This window comes from Mirounga leonina, unplaced genomic scaffold, assembly GCF_011800145.1.
Source record: "Mirounga leonina isolate KUSES-001 unplaced genomic scaffold, KU_Mleo_1.0 Mir_53, whole genome shotgun sequence".
Taxonomy (NCBI): domain Eukaryota; kingdom Metazoa; phylum Chordata; class Mammalia; order Carnivora; family Phocidae; genus Mirounga; species Mirounga leonina.
This window is the reverse complement of record NW_023270807.1, coordinates 18,366,225-18,389,914: the sequence shown is the minus strand read 5'-3', so window position 1 is coordinate 18,389,914 and position 23,690 is coordinate 18,366,225. Positions and strand designations below refer to the sequence as shown.

At 39.6% G+C, this 23,690-nt stretch overlaps 1 protein-coding gene across 1 annotated transcript in view; it reads right to left on the bottom strand.

Moving 5' to 3' along the window:
- EFHC1 (EF-hand domain containing 1) overlaps positions 1-23,690 on the bottom strand; it is a 66,130-nt gene that overhangs the window by 1,927 nt on the left and 40,513 nt on the right. Inside the window, exon 10 of the mRNA XM_034990840.1 lies at positions 2,295-2,438. Within this exon, the coding sequence (XP_034846731.1) occupies positions 2,295-2,438 (144 nt within the window). The remainder of the gene's footprint in view (positions 1-2,294; positions 2,439-23,690) is intronic.

The window sequence follows — 23,690 nt, the reverse complement described above, 5'->3', positions numbered from 1 at the left end:
CAAGCAAACGGCTCCGGCACGGAGCTGACCAATAACTGGACACCTGCCCCGGGGCTTGGCTGACGATGGCTGGGGAGCCCGGTCAGGGGGCTTTGAGCTGACGCTCAGCCTCCCCGGCTGCCACCTGTTAAATCTCTGCACCACAAAGAGCCACATCTACCGCCGCCACCTCCCCAAGCTCGGTGTTTGTGTGAGTCACCCACTGCTGCTGAATGCTGTTGCATCATCTGAAGATGAATGAGTTTTTAAAAAGTTTCACACATCATTATGTATGGTGACTAACATAAGATAATAAAATTTAAAAAAAAAGTTACATTCACACAGTCGGAAATCTCGTACTTTTAACATGTTCTCTCTGGTTCACTCCAAATTTTATGAAAGATGGTGGATTGAGAAGGTGAGGCTTAGCATTTACTGAAATGAAGAGAGATGAGTAACCCACCGCACTAGAAAGAGGGAGAACTCAGAAAGCACTCCTCCCTTATTCAACGATGAAAAAACCTTAGAGAGACTTATCCCAGATGTCCCAGCAGAGGCAAGACCAGAACGGACATCGCACTCAGGTTCTGACGTGTTCTTTCAAGTACATCCAGCCACCCCTCACCAAGCCCTCTCCCTCCACACCATCACAGTATCGGTCCCCCGTGGCTTTCCTGTTCCTATTTCCTCCTGCATATAATATTCGAAAGGTTCACTCTTCCAAATGGCCTCTATTAACTTAATTCCCTTTTGACCCACTGGCAATTCTTGCTGGGGAAGGTACAAAGTGCTAGAACCTTTCAGGAACAATTTGGAAAACATGAAGCAAAAGCCCAGCAAAGAATTTCAAGTAATTTATCCTAAGGAAATAATCATGAATTGTATACAAAGCTACAATCTAATAAAGCTGTTTTGAGACAGCTAAAGGTCTAAAAAAATCATCCTCAAATCAGGAATTGGTTAAACAATATCCAAAAACGATGAGGCAATATAATAATAATGCAGCATGGACAATGTTGCAGCTAGAGTAGACAGATCTGTTAGTGAGAAAAATCAAGGTGTAAAAGTGCGTACAGAAGGCTACATTTTGCATAAAAGTTGTGAGGGGAATAAAAACATTTAAATTGCTTATATTGTGCAAAGAAACTCTGGGAAGGTATTTTAAAACCAATGAAACAGGTAGTTACCTATGGGGAATGGAGGGTAACAAGCAGGTATGTGTATGTATAAATAAAACTCATGTGAATGTAATATGCACTCAAAAAATTATCAATGCTCCATAAAACATTTCATATCAGAAATGTTCATGATACACTATCAAGTGCAAAGAGCTAGTTAAATTTATTACAGGATTTTTCTATTTTCTAAATTTTTACTCCCTGAATGTTATTTATTCTGGGCATATATTACCTTTATAGTAAGACAAAAACAATATATATTCTGATAAAAATCTCTAGTATCTAAATGCTGTCTGGCATTATTTATTATTGAAGCAGGATATGTGTATCTGATGGGTATACCTCCAATCATACATACTAAATTATGCATAACTGCCAGGAAGCTATTTTAGTGGCAGAAAGCAATCAAACCTCAATCTTGCATATCTTCCCAGGAGTTAGTGCCATGGAGCATATATATTTAAAATGTGATCATCCAGTCATTTTGGGAAAGAGAAGATAACTCTCCCTTCTGTGAAGGGGCCAGATGTTCATACTGCTTCATACAATATGGAAAATGCCCATGCCATCTGCTGTCTTTGAGTACGATGGAGTAAACTGAAACAGAGCTTGCAACAGGTGGTACTGTTTAAGACAGAGCTGGTGAAAGTTACAGCCCCTACTTAATTGAGGGGGTGTAAACCAAGACCTTTTTTCTAGGAAAGCTGCAAGACCCACATGTTAACAAAGGAACACAAGGGCTCAATGATTATCCTTAACGGGACTGCCAACTGAGAGAGATGGCTGGGTTCCCAACACGCAAGGTGTAGACTCTGTGCCAACCCCTCCAATGCCCTTCTTTTACTTTCCATAAAAGCAAACATGAGTTTTATAGGGTGATTGAACTCCCATAGGTAAGAAAGACATCATGGTTTTCATTCTGCTCTTAGAATATTTTCCTAGGAGCAACCTGGCAAAACCCTCTACTTAGCAAGAGCTAAATGGAATTCACATATTTTCTTCAACAGCAAAGAGACTTTAATCTTGTTCTTTCTCATATTTTGCGGGGGTGGGTAGCGGGCAACTCTTTGATGTGTTAGAACTTTAAAGTGTGGCCATTTCCATTGCAAAGATTCAGTGTCAACCCCTTGGCCTGACCTTAGCTCTTGATCCATGATCCAAGGTCTCCCCTTGGTACCAGTGAAGGTAGACCCACTCCCAGGACAGGCAGTCCCTTGCTCAGAGAGCTTCAGGTAGTCAGGAAGCTGAGTAACAACATTCTCCATTTCTTGCTGCTTTTCTCTGTTGAGACAGAAGAAATTATAGTAAAGACTATGAGCTCCGAGTCTGACTGGTTCAAAAGCTGTTTTACCACTGAAAGGCTACATGATATTGAGTAGATTAGCTAATTGCTCTGTACTTCAGTTTCATTATCTGTCATATGGGAGCTTTGAAAGGAAGTCACCTCATAAAGATTGTGGTGAGAATTACATGAACTATTACATATAAAGCACTTAGTACCTAACATAGACACACGCAAATGTCAGCTTTGAACATAGTTCTTCTGACAGTCCTAGGAGAAGTATTCTCTCATCTAACAACTATTTATTGAACATGTATGGCCCAATTCTAGAAGGAACCTATCTCTAATAAGGATCCCTGATCTCCAGAAGGAAATTAAGACATGGACTTTAAAATTACTCAAAGAAGGGAGAAAATTACCATTACCATGTAGAGGAAGTACAAAGCCTGAGAGGATCAGGAAGGGCTGAACTAGGAGGTGGCATTTGACCTAGGCCTTGAAGGATGTGAGGGCTTGGACCTGCAGAATGAAACAAAGGAACTGCAGACTGGGAACAGCCTGAGAAAAGGCATGAAGAAAGGAATGCTGGAGCTTAGTATAATAAACCTGTTTGGGGTGCAGAGTATGTGGAAAGGTAAACTGGAACTCTAAATTAGATGGTCATTTGGAGACACACTATGGAGGTTCTTAGATACCAGACTAAGAACTTTAGAGTTTTGTTTTTAAGTGATGGAAATCTCTTAATAATAAATATGATGAAGAAACCAAAAAAAGGTCAAAAGGGAAACCAGAAAATATCTTGAAACAAATAAAAACGTAAATACGACATACTAAAATATGGAATGCAGCAAAAGCAGTTCTAAGAGGGTAGTTTATCACAATAAATGTTTACATTAAGAAAAAAAGGATATTGTGGTGCCTGGGTGGCTCAGTCAGTTAAGCATCCACCTCTTGATTTCGGCTCAGGGTTGTGAGATCGAGACCTGCATTTGGGTTCTGCGCTGGATGTGAAGCATGCTTAAGATTCTCTTTTTCCCCCTCTCCCTCTGCTCCCCATCTCCCACTCATGAAGGAAAAAAAAAAAAAAAATCAAATAAACACCCTAACTTTATACTTCAAGGAACTAGAAAAAGAAAAAACTAAGCAAAAAGTTAGCTTCTGGAAGGAAATGATAAAAATCAGAGCAGAGTAATGATAGAGAAGGTCCATGAAACTAAGAGCTGGTTTTGTGAAAAGATAAACAAAATTGACAAACTTTTAGCTACAATGAGAAAAAAAGACAAAATCAGAAATGAAAGGCGATATTACAACTGATACCACAGAAATACAAAGAATCATAAGAGATCATTATGAACAATTATACATCAACAAATTGGATTACCTGGAAGAAATGAATAAATTCCTAGAAACAAAACCTACTAAGACTGAATCATTGAGCTAGAAAATCTGAGCAGACCAGTAACAAGTAAGGAGGTTGAAATGGTAATAAAAAAGAAAAGCCCAGGACCAGATGGTTTCACTGATGAATGCTACCTAGCATTTAAACAAAAGTTTATACCAATCCTTCTCAAACTCTTCCAAAAAAACTAAAGAGAAAGCAACACTCCCAAACTCATCTTATGAGGCCAGCTTTACCCGGATACCAAAGCCAGACAAGGACACTACAAGAAACTTAAACACCAATATCTTTCATGAACATAGATGCAAAAATCTTCAACAAAACACTAGCAAACGAAATTCAACAGCACGTTAGAAGGATCATATGCCATGATCAAATTATATTTATCCTTTGTATGCAACGATGGTCCAACATACACAAAAATCAATAAATGTGATATATCACGTTAACAGAATGAAGGATAAAAATCATATGATCATCTCAATAAAGAAAAAGCATCTGACAAAATTCAATGTACTTTCATGATAAAAAACCCTCAACAAATTAGGTAAAGAAGAAATGTACCTCAACATTATAACGGCCACATATGACAAACCCACAAGCTAACATCATACCCAATAGTGAATAAGACAAGGATGCCCAGTCTTGCTGCTTGTATTCAACAGAGACCTGGCCAGAGCAATTAGGCAAGAAAAAGAAACAAAAGGCATCCAAATACAAAAGGAATAAGTAAAATTATCTCTGTTCACAGATGACATGTACTATGCACAGAAAACCTTGAAAACTCCACCAAAAAAATGTTAGAACTAATCAACAAGTTCAGTTAAGTTGCAGGAAACAAAAATCAGTTGTGTTTCTATACATTAACAATGAACTACCTAAAAGAAAAAAATATAAATTCCACTTATAATAGCATCAAAAGCAATAAAATACTTAGGAATAAATTTAAGGACCTGAAAGACAGGTACACTGAAAACAAAGACACTGAAATAAATTAAGGCACAACCAAATGCAAAGATATCTTGTGTCCTTGGATTGGAAGAATTAATACCACTTAAATGTTCACACTATCCAAAGTGATCTACAAATTCAATGCAATCCTTATCAAAATTCCAATGGCATATTTCACAGAAATAGAAAAAAACAATCCTAAAATTTGCATGGAACCACAAAAACCCCCAATAGCCAAAGCAGTCTTGAGAAAGAAGAACAAAGCTGGAGGCGTCACACTTCCTGATTTCAGACTATCATTACAAAGCTACCGTAATCAAAACTACGTGGTACTGGCATAAAAAGAGACACATAAGCCAATGGAACAGAATAGAGCCCAGAAATAAGCTCATGCATATATGGTCAACTGTCTTTGACTGGGTGCCAAGAATACACAATGGGGAAAGGACAGTCTCTTCAATAAATGGTGCTGGGAAAACTGGGTACCCAGGCAAAAGAAAGAAACTGGATCCCTATTTTATAGAACTCACAAAAATTAACTCAAAATGACTGAAGACTTAAACACAAGACCTGGGACTGTGGAACTTCTAGAATTAAACAAAGGAAAAAAGCTCCTTGACATTAGTCTTGGCAGTGATTTTTTTTTGGACACCAAAAATACAGTCAACAGACTTAAAACAAACAAGTGCAACTACATCAAACCAAAAAAGTTTCTGCACAGCAAAAGAAATAATCAAAATGAAAAGGCAACTCATGAAATGGGAGAAACTATTTACGAACGGTCTCAGTCTGTTCGGGCTGCTATAACAAAATACCAGAGACTGGGTAGCTTATTAACAATAGAAATTTATTTTTCTCACTTATGGAGGCTAAAAGCCCAAGATCAGGGCAACACAGATTCCACATGGTGGCTGGTGAAGGCTCTTTTTGGTTCATAGCCAGTATCTTCTCACTGTGTCCTTACATGATAGAAGGGGGCTAGCAAGTTCTCTGGGGCCTTTTTTTTTTTTTTTAAATAAAAGCACTAACCCCATTCATAGGGTTCTCATGACCTAATCACCTTCCAAAGGCCCTTCCTCTTAATACCATCACATGACCTCTTAATATGGATCAGGATATCAACTTATAAATTCTGGGGAGACACAAACATTCAAACCATAGCACAAACCATATATCTGATAAGGGGTTAATACCTAAAATATGTAAGGAACTCCTACAACTCAATAGCAAAAAAATAAACAATTCAATTAAAACATGGGCAAACAACCTGAGAAGACATTTTTCTAAAAAGGATATACAAATGCCAGTGGGGGGGGGAGCGCCTGGGTGGCTCAGTTGGTTAAGCGTCTGCCTTCGGCTCAGGTCATGATCCCAGGGTCCTGGGATCGAGCCCCACATCGGGCTCCCTGCTCAGCAGAGAGCCTGCTTCTCCCTTTCCCTCTGCCTGCGGCTCTGCCTACTTGTGCTCTCTCTCTGTCAAATAAATAAATAAAAAATATCTTAAAAAAAAAAATGCCAGTGGGTACATGAAAAGATGCTCAACATCACTAATCATGAGGGAAATGCAAATCAAAACCAAAATGAGATATCACACCTGTTAGGATGGTTATCATCAAAAAGACAAGAGATAACAACTTGGGGAGGATGTGGAGAAAAGGGAACTCTTGTACACTCCCACTGTAGGTAGGAATATAAATTAGTATAGCCATTATGGAAAACAGTTATGGAATATCCTCAAAAAATTAAAAATAGAACCATCATAGTATCTAGCAATCCCACTTCTGGATATATATCTGAGGGAAATGAAATCAGGATCTCAAAGAGACATCTGCCCTCCCATACTCACTGCAGCATTATTCACAATAGCCAAGAAATAAAAACAATCTAAATGTCCATAGATGGTTGGAGTTTAAAAATGTGACACATATATAAAAAACGTGGCACAATGGAATGTTACTCAGCCAGAAAAAAGAAGGAAATCCTACCATTTGTGATAACATGGATGAACCTGAAAGATACTGTGCTTAGTGAAATAACCCAGAGAAAGACTAATACTACATAATCTCAATTATATGTGGAATCTAAAAAAAGTTGAACTCCAGGGGCTGGGGGAAGGGAGTGATGTTGGTCAAGAGTACAAACATTCAGTAACAAGATGAGTAAGTTCTGGAGGTCTGATGTACGGCATTGGGGCTGTAGTTATAGTTATACCGTACTTGTATACGTGATATTTGCAAAGAGATCTAAAGCATTCCCACCACACACACACACACACACACACACACACACACACACACAAATGGTAGCCATGTGAGGTGATGGATGTGTTAATTAACTTGATCGTGATAGTCATTCACAATGTATATCAAACCAACATATTGTAGATTTTAACTAGATACAATGAGACCTCAACAAAATTGAGGGGAAAATAGTCGTAGGATGAATCTGGAGCCAAGTTCCAGGATGACTGGTCTGATAACTGTATGTGAAGTGGAGTAAGGGAAAGAGCGGACCTGGGAGCATACATCAGGAGGTATCGCGGACGCTGGGGTAAGCAGGGATGGAAGTCTGGCAGACGCTGGTAGTTGCTCTCCTCTTCCTACCAGAGCCCTTATTTTGTTCGGAGCAGCAGCTAGGAGTGGCTGAGTGGCACAGCCCAGACAAGGAGATGTCTGCAGAAGTTGCTAGGTGGGGCTCCTAGATAAGCCCTTTAAAAACAGGAAAGACATGCGTGAGATTGGCTGTGCAGTCTTTTACCCTTTGTCCTTCCCCTTCTTCCTGCCTGGACTACATAGATGCAATGCTGGAGACGGAACATTCACTTTGTGGCCACAGAGTGAAAAGCAGGAGGACAAAAACTACTTGCTAAGGATATCTGAGACGAGAGAGGCAAAGTGTCAAGTCTCTGTTGGCATGGCAAAGCCACCGCACCAGCTCTCGACTGCTTCCCTCCAGATGTTGTATTCCAGGAGGAACACAAAACTCCACTGGGTTAAGCTAATGTGATTTGTTTTTATTATTATGGGCAGACAAATGCAGCTTCTAACTGAGTGCTTCAAATTAGGAAATGGGGAGAATGAATAGGAGAAGTCAGAGGCAAGACCTATTACAGAATAAAAGAATTTGACAGATTGACTATGGCGCAAAATAAGAGAGGTCAAAGGTATCTCCGAGGTTTCAAACCAAGGTAGATGGAACACTGATGTGATTAAGAGAAAGTGGGCAATTAACATTTATTGCTTGCCTCCCGTGTGTGCCAGACTCTACAGTGGCACTTTACATATGTTCTCACAACTCACCGTTATCACCACTATTTGAGACAGAAAGAAGGAAGAAGAAAGAAGGAAAAGCAGTTGTCCCAGAAAGATAACAACAACAATGGCCTCATTTTTTTGTTGTACAAATTGTGAGGTACTGCGGCTCAGCCAGATGAAGATACACTGAACAGGCCAACAGGAATCTAGGACTAGACTCAGGAGGATGGTCAGGATGGAGAACTTATTTAGACACTGTGCAGTGAGATAAGATTGTCAAGAGAGTTTAGCAAAAGCAAATAAAGGGACCAAAAAAGGATCTCGAGAAACACCAACCTAGTAGACAAAAAGTAGCAAAAAGATACAAAGAATAGGCTTCCAGAGAAGTAGCAGGAGTCTGATCAGCGACTCTGACTTTCTAGAACTCAAAAGAGGGTTTCAAAAAGGGGATGGTAAAGACTTCCAGGGAAGATGGTGGAGTAGGAGGGTCCTAGGCTCACCTCGACCCATGGATACACCTAGATAATACCCACATCAATGTAAATAACCCAAAAATGACCCGAAGAATGGCAGAACAGATGTACACAGCTAAATGTAGAGAAGAGGCCGCATTAAAAGGGTAGAAAGGGCAGAGATGTGGTTAGGAGCCAAACAGACCCACAGGACTCTCTGTGGGAGGGAGGGACTCCACCAGTGTGGACAGAAGAGGAGCAGACCCCACACCAGGTGCTTCAGGCACAGGGGACTCACAGGGGGATGATGAATCCCCATAACATTTGGTTTTGAAAACCAGAGGGGCCTAACAATCAGTAGAGCTTAACATCTAGAACTTTAAGAATCAGCCACTTGGCTCTGGGAGAGCCAGGAGAGCAATAGAAAACTGAGTCCCTGCCCTTAAAGAGACAGCACAACAAAGAACCCCACTGAGATACAGCATAGAAGCAGCAGTTTGAAAAACACCTGGGGTATTAAGGAGGGCAATTTGTTTACTCATCTCAGAGTGTGTGCTGGAGGGGCAGGGATCTTTGGGAGACTTCCTTAAGAACAAAAGAGGAGGGGGTCTGGGTGGTTCAGTCGATTAAGTGGCTGACTTCAGCTTAGGTCATGATCTCAGGGTCCTGGGACCAAGCTTCACATAGGCTCCAGGCTCAGTGGGAAGTCTGCTTCTCCCTCTCCCTCTGCCCCTCCCCCACTCATGCACACTCTCTAATAAATAAATAAATAAAATCTTAAACAACAACAACAACAACAAAAGAGCAGGCATCATTCCCCCCTCCCCAAAATACAAGGACACCTGTGGGAACCTGGGCAGCACAAACACTCTCCACCTAGCTTGCTAACAACACACCCCATCTGTGGATTCTCCTGCAGACATGACCTTTCCATCCTGGCCTGGGCAGGAGTTTTCCTACCTCCCCCCGCACTCCATGGATGGCTCTAGGTCTCCTTACACTGAAAACCAGCATGGACCCTGTTGGCATAGTGCAACCTGCCCCCTCCAACCTGACCTTGGCATGAGCCCATCCCAAGTGGTGCCACAGACTGGCAGGGTGTAAGCAGACCTGAGAGGGCCCAGCACCACTCCAAACTGACTCCTGCCCCAGGGAGAGGGAAGATAACCACACACACCATTTGGACTATGGCCCCAGCAGTGGGCTGGGGCCAGACAGCTGGTCTGACTATAACCCTGCTCACCAACGAAAGTTTCTCCGTGCACAACACAAGAAGAGTGCCCTGCAGTTTGGTGCCACCACAGCTCTGGCAAATGCCTGGTCTGACTCAAGTCCAAGGTGGCTCCAGACTGGCCCACCAACACCACAGGGACCAAACACTGCCCACAACAGGCAAAGAGAACCACTGCAGACAACTGGATTGAAGGCAAGAGACACAGAGTTAGACAAAACAAGGAGACCAAAGAATATGTCCCAAATGAAAGAACAGGACAAAATCACAGCAAGAGAGCTAAATGAAACAGATAACTGATATGCCTAACAGAGAATTTAAAATAATGCTCATAAAGATACACTGAACTTAAGAGTGGATGACCTCAGTGAGACCTTCAACAAAGAGATAGAAAACATTAAAAAGAACCAATTACAGATGAAGAACCCAATAACTGAAATAAAATATATAATTATATAAATATGTATTAAATTTATATATTAATAATATACATTATATATTTTATACACTAGAAGGAATAAATACTAGACTAGAACAAGCAGAAGAACAGATCAGTGACCTGGAGGACACAGTTATGGAGAGCAATCAAACTGAAGAGGAGAGAGAAAAAAATAATAAAAAATGAAAATAGATTAAGGAACACAAGAACACCGTCAAGTGTAATAACATTCACATTGTAGGGATCCCAGAAGGAGAAGAGAGAGAAAAGGTGGCAGAAAATGTATTTGAAGAAATAATAGCTGGAGACTTCCTGAATCTGGGGAAGGAAACAGAAATCCTGATCCAGGAAGCATGGAAAGCCCCCAACAAAATCGACCTAAGGAGGTCCACACCAAGACACATAGTAATTAAAATGGCAAAAAGTAATAATAAAGAATCTTAAAAGCAGCAAGGGAAAAGAAAACAGTTACATACAAAGAAATCCCTATAAAGCTATCAGTTAATTTTTTAGCAGCAATTTTGAAGGCCAGAAGGCATATATGCAAAGTGCCAAAAAAAAACCAAAAAAAACCAAAAAGCCACAACCCTGCATTCAAGAATACTCTATGCAGCAAGCCTATCATTCAGGATAGAGAGAAAGAGTTTTTCAGACAAACAAAAGTTAATGGAATTCATCACCACTAAATCGGCCCTGCAAGAAATGTTAAAGGGGACTCTGAATGGAAAGGAAAGACCATAAGCAGGATTAAGAAAAGTAAGAAGCACAAAAGCAGTAAAATTAAGCATATCTATAAAAATCAGTCCAGGGATTAAAAAATAAATAAATAAAAGGATGTAAAATATGATACCATACACCTAATCATGGAGGGGAGAGGAGCAAAAATGTAGTGCTTTTAGAATGGGTTCAAAGTTAAGTGAATATCAACTTAATATAGAGTGCTATATGCAAAAGATGTTATATACAATCCTAATGGTAGCCACAAATCAAAAACTGGTAATAGATATGCAAGAAATGAAGAAACATGAATTCAAGTATATCACTAAAGAAAGCCAGTAAACCATGAGAGAAGAGCACAAGAAAGGAACAGAAATGAAATACAAAAACAATCATGAAACAAGTAACAAAATGGCAATAAGGACATACCCATCAGTAATCACTTTGAATGTAAATGGACTATACTCCAATCAAAAGACATAGGGTGATAGAATGGGTAAAGAAGCAAGACCCAGAGGTGTCTGGGTGGCTCAATCAGTTAAACATCCTACTCTTGATCTCAGCTCAGGTCTTGATTTCAGGGTCATAGTTCAGGCTCCACATTAGGCTCCATTAAAAAAAAAAAAAGACCCATCTATATTATGCTGTCTATAAGAGACTCATTTCAGATCTAAAGACATATACAGATTGAAAGTGAAGGGATGGAAAAGCATTTATCATCTAAATGGCAGTGAAAAGAAAGCAAGGGTAGCAATACTTGTATCAGACAAAATAGACTTTATTTTTTTATTATGTTTTTTAAGATTTATTTATTTGAGAGAGAAAGAGTGCAAGCAGGGAGAAGAGCAGAGGGAGAGAGGAGGAAGACTCCCTGCTGAGTGGGGAGGCTGACATAGGGCTCGATTTCACGACCCTGAGCTAAAACCAAGAGTGGGACACTCAAACAGCTGAGCCACAAGGTACCCCCCCAAAATAGACTTTAAAAGAAAGACTGTAATGGAGACAAAGAAGGACACTATATAAAGGGAATAATCCAACAAGAAGATATAACAATTACAAATATTTATGCACCCAACGTGGGAGCACCCAACATAAAGCAGTTAATAACAAACATAAAGGAACTAAACAATAGTAATGCAATAATAGTAAAGGACTTTAACACCCCACTGACATCAATGGATAGATCATCCAAACAGAAAATCAACAAAGAAATAGTGGCTTTGAATGACACATTGGAACAGATAGACGTAAGAGATATACTCAGAACATTCCATCCTAAAACAGATTACACATTCTTTTCAAGTGCACATGGAATGTTCTCCAGATAGACTATATGTTTGGCCACAAAACAAGTGTCAACAAATTCAAAAAGACTAAATTCATACCACGCATCTTTTTTTTTTTTTTAAACAATTTTTTTTTTTTTAAGATTTTATTTATTTATTTGACAGAGAGACACAGCGAGAGAAGGAACACAAGCAGGGGGAGTGGGAGAGGGAGAAGGAAGCTTCCTGCCGAGCAGGGAGCCCGATGCAGGGCTCGATCCCAGGACCCTGGGATCATGACCTGAGCCGAAGGCAGACGCTTAACGACTGAGCCACCCAGGCGCCCCACCACGCATATTTTCTGACCACAACACTGTGAAACGAGAAATCAACCACAAGAAAAAAAAGTCCGAAAAGAACCCAAATACGTGGAGGTTAAATAACATGCAACTAAACAATGAATAGGTCAAACAAGAAATCAAGGAAGAAACAAAAAATGCATAAGGATGAATGAAAATGAAAACACAATGGTCCAAAGTCTTTGGGATGTAGCAAAAGCAGTTCTAAGAAAGAAGTTTATAGCAATACAGACCTCCTCAAGAAGCAAGAGAAATCTCAAATAAACAAACTAACCTTAAACCTAAAGGAACCATAAAAAGAACAAACAAACTCCAAACCAGTAAAAGGAAATAATAAGATTAGAGCAGAAATAAACAAAATAGAAACTAAAAAAACAGAACAGTACAATGAAACCAGGAGCTGGTTCTTTGAAAAGATCAACAAAATTGATAAACCATTAGCCAGATTCATTAAAAAAAAAAAAGGACTCAGTATCAGAAATGAAAGAGGAGAGAAAACTGACACCACAGAAATTCAAAGGACTGTAAAGGCATATTTTTTTTTAGAATATTCTAACAAATCAGATAACCTAGAAGAAATAAATTCCTAGAAATATATGACCTCCCAAAACTGAATCAGGAAGAAATAAAATTGAATCAGTAACCAAAAAACCCTCAACAAAGAAAAGTCCAGGACCAGATGGCTTCATAGGTGAATTCTACCAATTTTTTTTTTTTTTTTTTTTGAGAGGGAGACAGGGTGGGGGAGGAGCAAAGGGAAAGGGAGAGAATTTTAAGCAAGCTCCATGCCCAGCATGGAGCCTGACTTGGTTGGTGCTCAATCTCACAACCCTAAAATCATGACCTGAGCCAAAATCAAGAGTCAGACACTTATTGCTTCTCAACCTTTTGGCTAAGATCAAGTAAAGAGTCAGACACTTAACTGACTGAGCCACCTAGACACTCCAATTCTACCAAACATTTAAAGAAGACTGGGTGTTATATGCAACTAATGAATCATTGAACTAATCATCAGAAACTAATGATGTATTATATGTTTGCTAGTTAAATTTAAATAAAAATTAAAAAAAATAAAGACGAGGGCGCCTGGGTGGCTCAGTTGGTTAAGCAACTGCCTTCAGCTCAGGTCATGATGCTGGAGTCCCGGGATTGAGTCCCGCATCGGGCTCCCTGCTCGGCAGGGAGTCTGCCTCTCCCTCTGACCCTCCCCCCCCTCATGTGCTCTCTCTCTCTCTCAAATAAATAAATAAAATCTTAAAAAAAAAAATAAAGACGACTTAATACCTATTCTTCTCAAACTATTAAAAAAAAAAATAGAAGGCAAGGAAAGCTTTCGAATTCATTCCACAAGGCCAGCATTACCCTGATACCAATACCAGATAAAAAACATTCCAAAGAGAGAGAGAGAGAGAGAGAGAACTACAAGCCAATATCTCTGATGAGCATAGATGCAAAATTCCTCAACAAAATATTAGGAAACCAAATCCAACAAACCATTAAAAAAAAAAAATCATTCACCATGATCAAGTGGAATTTATTCCCAGGATGCAAGCGTGGTTCACTATTCACAAATCAATGTGATACATCACATCAATATGAGAAAAGATAAAAACCATATGATTATTTCAACAGTTGCAGTAAGAACATATGACCAAGTACAATATCCATTCACGATAAAAATCCTCAACAAAGTAGGTTTAGAGGGAACATATCTCAACATAATAAAGGCCATTAAAAAAAAAAAAAACCACAGCCAACATCATACTTAATGGTGAAAAACTGAGAGCTTTTCCCCTAAGATCAAGAACAAGACAAGGATGTCCACTCTCACCTCCTTTATTCAACATAGTACTGGAAGTGCTAGCCATAGCAATTAGACAAGATAAAGGAATAAAAGGTACCCAAATTGGTTAAGAAAGAAGTTAAACAGTCACATTTGCAGATGACATGATACTATTTATAGAAAATCCTAAAGACTCCACCAAAAAACTACTAGAACTGATATAGAATTCAGTAAAGTCACAGGATACAAAATCAATAGACAGAAATCCATTGCATTTCTATACACTAATAATGAATTAGTTGAAAGAAAAATTAAGAAAATAATCCCATTTACAATTGTACCAAAAATAATAAAATACCTAGGAATAAACCTAACCAAGAAGGTGAAAGACCTGTACTCTGAAAACTATAAAACACTGATGAAAGAAATTGAAGAGGACACAAACAAATGGAAAGATGCTCATGGACTGGGAGGACAAATATTGTTAAAATGTCCATACTACCCAAAGCAATCTACAGATTTAATGTAATCACTATCAAAATACCAACAGCATTTTTTGCAGAACTAGAATAATCCTAAAATCTGTATGGAACCACAAAAGACCCCAGATAGCCAAAGCAATCCTGAAAAAAACAAAACTGGAGCTATCACAATCCCAGATTTCAAGATATACCACAAAGCTGTAGTAATCAAAAGTCTGTACTGGCACAAAAAAAGACCTATACATCAATGGAACAGAACAGAGAGCCCAGAAATAAACCCGCAATTATATGGTCAATTAATCTTTGACAAAGGAGACAAGAATATGCAATGGGAAGAAGACAGTCTCTTCAATGTATGGTGTTGGGAAAACTGGGAAGCTACATGCTAAATAATAAACAAACGAACAAACAAATAAATATATTAAAGACCTAATGTGGGACCTGAAACCATAAAAATCCTAGAAGAGACTATAGGCAGTAATTTCTCTAATATCAGCTGTAGCAACATTTTTCTAGACAAGTCTCCTGAAACAAGGGGGAAAAAAAGCAAAAATAAACTATTGGGACTACATCAAAGTAAAAAAGCTTCTGGACAGCAAAGAAAACAATCAGTAAAACTAAAAGACAACCTACTGAATGGGAGAAGATATTTTTAAATGTCATATCCAATAAAGGTTTAGTATCTAAAATATATAAAGAACTTATACAACTCAACACCAAAAAAGCAAATAATCCAATTAAAAATGGGCAGAAGATCTGAACACACATTTTCCAAAGAAGACAACCAGATGGCCAAGAGACACATGAAAAGGAGCTCAACATCACTCACCAGAGAAATGCCAATCAAAACTACAACGAGATATCATCTCACACCTATCAGAATGGCTAAACTCAAAACCCCAAGGAAGAACAAGTGTTGACAAGGATCAAGAAAAAAAGGAACCCTTGTGCACTTTGGTGGGAATGCAAACTGGTTCAGCTGCTGTGGAGGTCATACAGTATGAAGGTTTCTCAAAATAGTAAAAATAGAATTACCATATGATGTAGTAACTCCAGTACTGGGTATTTACCCAAAGAATGTGAGAACTCTAATTTGAAAAGATTTATGCACCCCTGTGTTTATTAATTACAGCATTATTTACAAGAGTCAAATTATGGAAATAACCCAAGTGTCCATCAATAGATGAATGGATAAAGGTGTGATATACACACATATACACACGTGCACGCACGCACACATACACAATGGATTACTCAGCCATAAAAAAGAATGAAATCTTGCCATTTGCAACAACATGGATGTAGCTAGAGTATAATGCTAAATGAAAGAAGTCAGTCACAGAAAGACAAATATCATACGATTTCACTCATATGTGAAATTTAAGAAACAAAACAAACGAACACAGAATAAAAGAGACAAATGACTTTTGAATTTAGACAACAAACTGGTTACCAGAGTAGAGGTGGGGGGCATGGGTAGAATAGATGAAGGGGATTAAGAGTACCTTTATTGTAGAATGTCCAACGGAAAAAAGACAGTCTCTTCAACAAATGGTGTTGGAAAAATTGGACAGCCACATGCAGAAGAATGAAACTGGACCATTTCCTTACACCACACACAAAAATAGACTCAAAATGGTTGAAAGACCTATATGTGAGACAGGAGTCTCATTTTTCCAAAGAAGACATCAAAATGGCCAACAGACACATGAAAAAGTGCTCAACATCGCTTGGCATCAGGGAAATCCAAATCAAAACCTCAATGAGATACCACCTCACGCCAGTCAGAATGGCTAAAATTAACAAGTCAGGAAACGACAGATGTTGGCAGGGATGTGGAGAAAGGGGAACCCTCCTACACTGTTGGTGGGAATGCAAGCTGGTGCAGCCATTCTGGAAAACAGTATGGAGGTTCCTCAAAAAGTTGAGAATAGAGCTATGGTATGACCCAGCAATTGCATTACTGGGTATTTACCCCAAAGATACAAATGTAGTGGTCCGAAGGGGTATGTGCACCCCAATGTTTATAGCAGCAATGTCCACAATAGCCAAACTATGGAAAGAGCCAAGATGTCCATCAACAGATGAATGGATAAAGAAGATGTGGTGTATATATACAATGGACTATTATGCAGCCATCAACCCCCCCCCCCACCGAAATCTTGCCATTTGCAACGACATGGATGGAACTAGAGGGTATTATGCTAAGCGAAATAAGTCAATCAGAGAAAGATATGTATCATATGATCTCACTGATATGAGGAATCCTTAATCTCAGGAACAAACTGAGGGTTGCTGGAGGGGTGAGGGGTGGGAGGGATGGGGTGGCTGCGTGATAGACATTGGGGAGGGTATGTGCTATGGTGAGCACTGTGAATTGTGTAAGACTGATGAATCACAGACCTGTACCTCTGAAACAAATAATGCATTATATGTTTAAAAAAAAAAAAAAGAAGATAGTAGGAAGGGAAAAATGAAGAGGGGGGGAATCGGAGGGGGAGACGAACCATGAGAGACTATGGACTCTGAGAAACAAACTGAGGGTTCGGGGGGGGGGGGCGGAGGGATGGGTTAGCCCGGTGATGGGTATTAAAGAGAGCATGTACTGAATGGAGCACTGGGTGTTATACGCAAACAATGAATCATGGAACACTACATCAAAAATTAATGATGTAATGTATGGAGATTAACATAATAAAATTAAATTTAAAAAAATAAAGAGTACCTTTATTGTGATGAACACTGCGTAATGTATAGAATAGTTGAGTATATTGTACACCTGAAACTAATATAACACTATATGTTAAAATTTTTTAAAAAAGAAAATAAAGCAATGGAATAAAAAAAGGGGAGGGCGATGGTAAAGAGTGACTTACATGTAGATCAAAAAAGGCTAAACACTAGACCAGGGACTTGGCAAACTACAACAGTTCAAAACCAACCTGCTGCCCGTTCTAAATAAAGTTTAATTGGCATTCAGTCACACCTTCATTTACACATTGTCTATGACTGCTTTCACCCTGGAAGGGCAGAGTTGAGTGGTTCTGACAGATGGTATGGCCCACAAAGCCTAAACTATTTACTACTTGTCTCTTCACTAAAAATATCTGCCATCCCCTGTCCTACACTAAGAGCTCCCTACGCTCTCATATATTTGCCTGAGCATTTATTAAGGTCTGGCACAAGGCACAAGCTCACGCAGCTGTTGAATTAATGAATTAATGAACAAGAGACCATTAGATTTGGAAGCAATCGATGACCTTCAAGAAAGCAACTTATGAAGCATGGATGCTGAAGCAGTCAGAAAGGAGGTGGTTACAGACTCAAAACAGAAGAATGAAATTTGGAGAAATGGGAGCTACTTATCTTTGACAAGAAGGTAAAGAAAAGGTGAGTAATAGTTTGGAAACTTTCTGAGGTGAAGAGTGAGAAAATGGAAGGAACTTACCTTGGATCATTTGATCTCATATTTAAGACCATACTCAATTTGCAAATTGAATATGGAAGAACTTGGGGCATAAAGAAAAAAATGAGAATATTTGGGAATGTCTATATGGGAAAAGTGGCTAAAAGTGAAAAAGGATGAAAAAGCTCACTGAGCAGGGGAGGAGCGTCACCTCAAAGATGACAGCACAAATGGGGATGCTAATTAAGCAATGATATATGAACACATGGAGATTTTGTGTAGAGGGGTGGATTTATGAGCATTTGTTTTTTTGTAAGTCTGAGTTCCATATACCACAGTGAGGACCCAAAACCCAAAAGGACTTCAGATAAAGTCAATACTCAATTACCTGTGCACTTTTTAATTTTCTGGCTCAGAGAAAGAAAATGGGTAACTCCAAATATTATCATCCTGTGATTGACACTTGACATAAAAAGTCCTCAGGTCTGACAAGTACTCGAGAAACCCTTTATTATTCTTAGTGATGATTAGTCAAATAAAGGATCTGTAGCTCCTTAGAGCAGGTTCTTGATCAGATGGGAGGAGTCAGGAGCCAAAGACAGCATGGCTAGAAGACATGGAAGGTGCGGCATCTGGAGTCACATCATTTTTCTCTCACTTATCTATCTGACCCATCAGAAGAGAAAAGAGGGAAGATGAGGGTCAAAACAGGGACAGCAATGTAGAGAAATAAAATTTCTCTTTATTTTTATTGGTATCTTAATCTAAGTGCCACACACTATCTTTTCCTCATTACTAAATCAGGAAAAAGAAAGAGATTCTACTGGTAGTATACCAAAGCAAGAACCTTTTCAGTGTTGCTGGTATTTGCATAGACATGAGGAAATTACAGAAAAAACTTTTGAGAAGTACTTGAATTAGATATACGACCATGAATCTCCCCTTGGCCCTTAAGGCTGCCCAGTCACCAAACTGTGCTTCTCTAGAACATGGGCCTCCGACTTTCCTAGACAGTTGCCATATTTCATTAGGCCTTTGACATTTGTTTCACATTTTTTATATGTCTGGAAGTAGGAGGCATTTTTTTTTTTTTAAAGATTTTATTTATTTGACAGAGAAAGACACAGCAAGAGAGGGAACACAAGCAGGGGGGGAGTGGGAGAGGGAGAAGCAGGCTCCCCGCCGAGCAGGGAGCCCAATACGGGACTCGATCCAGGGACTCCAGGATCACGACCTGAGCCGAAGGCAGTCGCTTAACCAACTGAGCCACCCAGGCGCCCAGGAGGCATTTTTTAATTGATGGTGAATGTCAGTTATAATTGACAGTTTATTTCTTAGTAGATAAAATAACACTATGCATTTATTTTCATTTTATTTTTATATTTCAGTGATATAGTCAGTAGAATGGTACAATTCACAATTCTTCACTCTCCTGAAACCTCCAACATGTTCCCATCCTTATTCTTCCTATGGCACTATGACTCTGAAAACGAGATGCTCAGAAGGGCCCTTCAAACCATATCCACCCACCTCCCAGGTGCTGCACCCACACACTCCACCTTCCTGCTTGTTGCCATAGATCAAGGTTTCGAAGAGTAATTCTAGGACTTCTGGAGGCTCCTGAGATCCTTTTGGGGTCTGTGAGGTAAAAACTATTCTCATAATAATACGAAACCAGTATTATTTGTTTTAACTTTTGTTTTCTCAAAAATGCACAATGGAGTTTTCCAAAGGTTATATGATGAATGATACCACAGCAATCTGAATACAGAGGCAGATGAAAATCCAGCTGTCTTCTATTAATAAAGTCAGACATTAAGGAGACTTGCAGAAATGTAAAACAATGCCACTCCTCTAATTTTTTTTTTGTTTGGAAATATAGTTTTTTTTTTAATTTTATTATGTTATGTTAGTCACCATACATCATTAGTTTTTGATGTAGTGATCCACGATTCATTGTTTTTGTATAACACCAGTGCTCCATGCAATACGTGCCCTCCTTAATACCCATCACCAAGCTAACCCATCCCTCCACCCCCTTCCCCTCTAAAACCCTGTTTGTTTCTCAGAGTCCATAGTCTCTCATGGTTCATCTCTCGCTCTGATTGTCCCCCCTTCATTTTTCTCTTCCTTCTCCTAATGTCCTCCATGTTATTCCTTACGTTCCACAAATAAGTGAAACCATATGATAATTGATTTTCTCTGCTTGACTTATTTCACTTAGCATAATCTCCTCCAGTCCCATCCATGTTGATGTAAAAGTTGGGTATTCATCCTTTCTGGTGGCTGAGTAATATTCCATTGTATATATGGACCACATCTTCTTTATCCATTCATCTGTCGAAGGGCATCTCGGCTCTTTCCACAGTCCGCTCTCCCTGCGGACATTGCTGCTATGAACATTGGGGTGCATATAGCCCTTCTTTTCACTACATCTGTGTCTTTGGGGTAAATACCCAGGAGTGCAATTGCTGGGTCATAGGGTAGCTCTATTTTTTAATTTTCTGAGGCACCTCCACACTGTTTTCCAAAGTGGCTGTACCAACTTGCATTCCTACCAACAGTGTAAGAGGGTTCCCCTTTCTCCAACATTTGTTGCTTCTTGCCTTGTCAATTTTTGCCATTCTAACTGGTGTAAGGTGGTATCTCAGTGTGGTTTTGATTTGAATTTCCCTGATGGCTAATGATGATGAACAGTTTTTCATGTGTCTATTAGCCATTTGTATGTCTTCTTTGGAGAAATGTCTGTTCATGTCTTCTGCCCATTTTTTGACTTGATTATTTGTTTTTTGGGTGTTGAGTTTGAGAAGTTCTTTATAGGTCCTGGTACCAGCCCTTTATCTGTAGTGTCATTTGCAAATATCTTCTCCCATTCTGTGGGTTGCCTTTTTTGTTGACTGTTGGAAAATAGTTATTTTTTTATAAAACATTATTTATGTTAACATGGAATGGGTTTATTATTTTTTGAAACAAATTAATGAATATTCTTAATTTCTCAGATATAATTTTTATTATGGTAAATACGGATAGATATAAACCACACACACAAAAACTCTTTGTGGTCCTCCCTAATTTTTAGGAGTAGACTGGTGCTCTGAGACCAAAGAGTTTGAGAACGACCACCAGATGAATGCTTGGTGCTTCTATCTTAAAGCCCATTCCTCCACCAGGTTCCATGTCCCATCTCTCACACACACTCCACAAAGCTCCCCTCTTACACATATGTCAGTTTCCCTCTCTGCACAATCATTCCCATTTATGTATAAACATGCTGTTTATTTTATCTTAAAAATAAACAAAAACTTCTCCTGTTCCTCTATCAGCTACTGCCCATGTCTCTTCCCCTTTGCACAAAACTTCCTCAAAAAAGTTGTCCATACTTCCAGTCTCAAATTCCTCTCCTCCCATTCATTCTTTTTTTTTCTTTAATTTTATTTCCATATAGTTGACACACAGTTAGTTTCAGGTGCACAACATAGTAATTCCACAAGTTTCTACCTTATGATGTGCTCACCACAAGTAGTTGCCATCCTCCCACTCTCTCTTAAATCCCCTCCCATTGGATTTTCCTGCTCTTCCCATTCCCCTGAAGTGGATCCACTTGGATCCCCCCACATTGTTAAGTCCCCATTTGACAAAACGAATCCTGTCTTCCTTGATATACAGGCAGCTGTCCCTTTGCAGGGCTCTGATAAGGGTGAATTTCAGTTAACACTGTTTAAATAACCCAGTCCCTCAACAACATGGTTCAAATTCCAGTTACCACATTTATTAACTGTGAGGAATTACAGGAAGCACAAACTCACTGTCGGGCTGCTCAGTGCACCGACCACCACATAAACAACTCATGCACAGTGAGCAGTGACAATCATCTCATTTGTTTCAAAGTCTGTCAGCAACTGGCCACCAGGCATCTGTTTTTTAGCTCACAGATAGACAGCAAAATGTATATTTGAAATGAATCACTGAAAGAGGAAATTGGCGAAGAAAAGTGAAAGTGAAGCAAAGACACAAAAGTGCTAACACTGGATGTAGAAATGGAATCTAACATAATGAAGGTACAGAAGTAGCCACCTGGGAACGGGGACTGTCAGCGCAGTGCTCAGCTAGGGGAAGGGCGACTTAGGGCCTGAATGAGGACAGGGGGGTGCGTGGAAAGGACAAGCGTCTCCCAGATGCATTGAGAAACTTCACATTAAAAGAACTCTCAGAGGTACTTCACCGTTGTTAAAGGAACACGAGGAGATATTTCACAACATTGAAAGCAAAAAATAATAAAATGTTGAAAGTTGATCCAAAATTAGAAAGGAATATGCCAATTTGCCAAGGCATAGAAAAGATATTTGCTCCGGTTATGTGACAAGAACGAGGCAAGCAGTGTTCAACCTTGTCTCGGCAAGTTTATTTTACAAAGAAGTAAAACACTTTAATTCTTGATGTTTCCAAATTTTTTTTTTTTTTTTTTTTTTAAGACTTAGAGCAAGTGTGCATGCGAGTAGGGGAAGGGGCAGAGGGACAGGGAGAGAGAATCTCAAGCCGACTCTCTTGCAGAAGCGCAGAGCCCGATGAGGGGCTCGATCTCACACCCCTGAGATAATGACCTGAGCCGAAACCAAGCATCGGACGCTCAACTGACTGAGCCACCCAGGTGTCCCGCCTTTGTTTTAAAAAATTAGTGTACTAAACGCAAATTGGTCTTACTATTTTTTCACTTCCTTGTACATATATAACCATCAGAGTTTTTCATGTTTTGACAGAAATTTTTAAAGGTCCCAGAACAGTAAATTTTCCCATCGATTATTAAGACTGTTTGGCATGGTTGCTTTTAGAGTTCGGAGCTCCATGCAAAGGGAGTGCGGCCTGCACTTCCCTCATCTGACTTCCAGGCCACCACACCCACTTGCTTCTCTTCCTGCCTTGCTAGCTGACGTCCCAGTCTCCTCTCTCAACACTTACTGTGGGAGGACATCAGAGCCCAGTTCTGGGAGCTATTCTATTTGCACCGCTCCCTTAGAGATTTCACCCTGTCTTGTGGCTTGAAACATCATCTATATGCCAACAATTTCCACATTTATATCCCCAGCTTAGACCTCTTGCCTGAAAGCCAGATTTATATATCCAATGGCCAGCTCCACCTGGATATGCGTAGATACCTTAAACCCAGGATACTGTTAGAAGATGGAGGAGGGTCAGTAAAGTATCCTCTATAATGTAAAGGCACTTTAAGACTGAAAAACAAAGCAAGCCACTCCATCCCATTTACGTAGTTTCTTTCAGGGTAACTTACAGGGGGGATCAGGGAGACGGATCCAGACAGGAATGATCCCGGCAGCACTCGGCTATTCTAGGCCCCTCTTCTCCACCCACTCAGGACTTCAATCCCCAGCTTTTATGGAGCAAGGGGCATGGTGGTGAGGTCACAGGGCAGCTATCTAAAGTGGCGCCATTTGTGCAACAAAGGATCTTTACTAGTTACCTAAAGTGGGGCCTTCTGTGGGCCAGCCATCTCTACT